Here is a 3,867-nt window from a genome sequence, read left to right on the forward strand (position 1 = left end):
TACATATCTGTACCAAACCATTTGTCATTTTCAAATGGATGCCCTTAAAAATAAGTCTTAATGTCCAAGTGCAAATACTTAAACAAAGCTGCAATCTTTTCACGACTCCAAGCCTTTTATTTATTTTTTTTTGTGAAAGGATCCAATAAGTTATGGATTCAGACTTTGAAAACATCTCGTCTGTTTCTTTAGTGAAATCAAGCAAACTTCTAATATCTTCGGTGCAATCATCTTATCCTTCCTTAGGTAGAGCACTCACTGAACTGGCCCCAAGGCTAAATTATGTGTTGAATTAACACCAGAATCATAACCACTGACAACCTGCTTTTCCATGCTCAAGGGAACTGAATGTTTATAATGAAAAACAGAAGCAACAACCAAAGTTCGTTGTCTATCATTTCTACTTAGAAATGAAGAATTCTACTTAGAATGAAGAGAGACTACAGACACCTTTCAGACAGAACAGAGAGTGTAAAGAAGAGGATGTCTAATGAGTCTCAAGTATAGATTCCATCTAGTTGTTTCAAGAAGCCTGCTGTATTAGATTAGATTTCACTGCATTTCAAAGAGCTGTTTACTATGGAAAGGTTAATTTGAGGCAGATGCCAAATCCTACTGCCTACGGAACGAGTGATATGCATAATAAAATGGAGCAGTATTTTAGCCTGCTAACAGAATACACATCTTGTAGCAGTACAGCTGGAGAGGGCATGTAAGAGCTCAGCTGAACCCTACACACAGTGTGTGTTCAGTGATGAATGTACGGGCACCGCCTTTCCCTCATTCTACCCATCAGTTTATGACATGCTATAAATTTATAGGAAGCAGAGTTTGCTTTAATAATTATTCAAAGTCTTTTCCCTCCCTTTCCCTCCTCCCCTCCAGGAAAAAAACAATCTGAAGTCACAAACCAGAAATACAAGCAGGGAAAAGGAAAGAAAGCAGCATTAATACTAAAGGTTTGAAAAAGCTGTACTTTCCTTTGAGATTTGTTCACACACGTCGCTGACAATGTATGTTTCTCATTAAAAAAATAAATATAAAGGATATAGTTGCTCTGAGACTGTAAGCATGAAGGATTTAAAGGCTTCAGTTGTGTGGTGACTGCCCTTCCTCTGAACATCTGCATAGCAGACTACCTCCAACTGCCTGCCTGAGAATGAGCAGCACCCAGCCAGCCCCTGAGATGAGCCCTTCAGAGAGGGGACCTAAAAGGAGTAGATGAAAAAGTTCCCCAGGGTACCTGCAATTTGAGCTGGTTGGAAATTTTTTTCCCCTCAAAAAAATACTAGTTCATTTCACCAAAATGATTTTGTTTGAATGGAAGTTGGTTTACGAAACTGCACCCCCACCCCTGGCCCTGACCCCAGGCAAGCTACCTGCTCCTAAATAGTGGGATGCTGAGGCCATTGATCTGAGAGTGATGGAACAGGAATTTGCTGCCTGGCAGCCCGGCAGGAGGAAGGAACAGATGGGGTCACGGACTGCATGTGCTCTTTTCCATATTTTCTGAAAATATTCAAAATTCCCAGGTGTCCCACTGACAAGTGGAAAACCCTGGGAAGACAGGAAAAACATATCCCCATCCAGCTCTACATACTAAGACTTCTCCAAAGAAAAAGAAAACCCGATGCTTCATGCTTGACTTAAGCCCTGTGTAAAATCACCATTCAGAAGGTTTTAACAGTACAAAGGTTTATTTAGAAAAGAGTTTGGATTGTTCTTTAGTTTTTTTTTTTTGGCAAACATTTAAATCTTTCATAACTCAAAACACTGCCTGTACCTTTTCCTACGTAAAAGCGATTTTCTTACTGGGACAAGCCCATGAGAGGCCCTAGCTCCTCTCTGTATCAAACCTCAAATCTGCTATTCCACCACCAGTACCACTTAATTCTTTGTTCTTATGTTTTTGCTTTGCTTCACACAAAATTCCAGAGCCTGAATGAGGTTGCTGCCTCTCAAACCCAGTGTGTTAGTCCACCTTCCTCTGCTGTTCCCCATGTTCTCCCTCAGGGTTCCAAGGAATCGCCCCCTTCCACATTTACCCATCCAGACTCCCGAACGGCTCCTCCGGCACCTGGCTGCCATTCCACACCACAGGGAATGTCCTCAGCCACCCCGACCCCTTCAATCCTCCTGTTCCACACAGCCACTCAGCATCTCTGAGGCAGCTTCCTTCCGTCTCAGCACAAACCCTTCCCTCCCTGCCTTTTCAGCATAGAGCCCTTTCCCTTTCTTTTAATTCCACTCATGTTCAAGACAAATCCTTCCTCCTATCCCTCCGGCTCAATGCCGGAAGTTCTTCTTCTTCTTCTTGAAAAGTATGTGTTTAAAGGACCTGCGAAAGTCCTGGTTGAAGATGGTGTAGATGACTGGGTTGAGGGAGCTATTGCAATACCCAATCCAGAAGAAGAACTTGAAGAGAGTCTCAGGGATCTCACATGCCTCCCGGCAAATACCGTAGAGGCTGTAACTGAAGAAGAAAGGGAACCAGCAAACTACAAAGACCCCCATGACCACAGCCAGCACAAAAGTGAAGCGTTTCTCCCGGGCCTGGGTGACTTTCTTACGGCAGATGCTGCTACGCTTCCGGCGCCGGCGATAGGAGAAGAACTGCATGGAGCGACTGCTAGAGCGGGACAGACGGCTGCTCGAGTGCTTGGAGGAGTATGAGTAGGAGAAGGACTGGCTCTTGCTGCTTTTACGGGGATGCTCCTCCCGACTCCGCCTCCGCCTGCTCTCCGAGGTGCTGCTCTCCTCCAGCTCAATGTCCTCCAGCTCAGAGGCTTTACGCCACTGGTGCACTGAATAATGTCCGTTCTCTCCCAGCTGCGTCCTCAGGGAAGTGCAGCCCCGAGCAGCCCGGCTCAAGCCATTCTCAGTCTGGGAGGACCCCTCTGGCATGGTACGCTTCTCAGAGAGGGTCCTGGTCCTCAGCTTGGCCACCCGGTAGATGCGGATATAGACCAACACCATAATGAGGCAGGGGGCAAAGAAAGAGCCAATGCAAGAAGAAAGGATGTACCATGTCTCGTCGTTGAGCTTGCACTGAGGAAAGACATCTCCCTCAGGGTCCCGGTACATGGAGATCAATGGTGGGAAGGAGATGACGGCCGAGATGAGCCAGACAGTGAGGATGATGGCCTTGATCCGCCGCGGGGTCCGTTTGAGGTTGTACTCCACTGCCTGTGTGACGGACCAGTACCTGTCGAGGCTGATGGCGCACAGGTGGACGATGGAGGAGGTGCAGAAGAGCACATCCAGCGCCAGGTAGATGTTACACCACGCCTTGCCGAAGTACCAGTAGTTCATGAGCTCGTTGGCTAAGGAGAAAGGCATGACCAGGGTCGCCACCAGGATGTCCGCGCTGGCCAGGGACACCAGGAAGAGGTTCTGGGGCGCGCGGAGTGCCCGGCTGGTGAGCACGGCGATCACCACCAGCACGTTGCCCACGATGGTGAAGACGATGAGGAAACCCACGACGGCCGCCAGGCTGGCCACGGCCGCCGGCGAGTAGGGCGAGGGCGGCTGCAGGAGGGCCGAGGCGGGCGGCGAGGCGGGGGGCAGCGCCAGGGAGCCGTTGGCGGCGTCCCGGCTCGCGTTCAGCAGCACCAGCAGATCCATGGCCGCGCTGCGCGGCGCCGCCGTCCTAGAGAGCCCCGCGGAGCCGCCGCGCCGCCCCGCGGCCGCCCCGCCGCCCCGCCGCCCTCATCTCCCCGCCGGCGGCGGCCACCGCCCCGCAGGGCAGCGCAGGGCAGCGGCGCGGCGGGGGCAGCGGGGCACGGCTCATGCCCGGCGCGGCCGGCGGCGGCGGGGTGCTCGCGCGCGGCGGGCTCCGCGGCGGCGCCCCGGCTCCGGCAGCTCGCG

The 3,867-nt window shown here is 51.0% G+C and overlaps 1 protein-coding gene across 1 annotated transcript; it reads right to left on the reverse strand.

Annotated features, from left to right (window-relative positions):
- Positions 1-2,251: 2,251 nt before the first annotated feature.
- Positions 2,252-3,628, reverse strand: ADRA2C (adrenoceptor alpha 2C). Its single transcript, XM_010222886.2, has one exon. The coding sequence runs from the start codon at positions 3,622-3,624 to the stop codon at positions 2,287-2,289; it is 1,338 nt and encodes a 445-aa protein (XP_010221188.2). The 5' UTR covers positions 3,625-3,628; the 3' UTR covers positions 2,252-2,286.
- Between the last annotated feature and the right edge of the window lie 239 nt (positions 3,629-3,867).

The sequence above is a fragment of the Tinamus guttatus genome, unplaced genomic scaffold (assembly GCF_059628265.1).
Source record: "Tinamus guttatus ecotype Peru unplaced genomic scaffold, ASM5962826v1 Tinamus_guttatus_pri_ptg000052l, whole genome shotgun sequence".
Lineage (NCBI taxonomy): Eukaryota > Metazoa > Chordata > Aves > Tinamiformes > Tinamidae > Tinamus > Tinamus guttatus.

What these genes read in the sequence shown, in the direction of transcription:
- ADRA2C (XM_010222886.2), bottom strand. Translation starts at nt 3,624, where the DNA reads ATGGATCTGCTGGTGCTGCTGAACGCGAGCCGGGACGCCGCCAACGGC.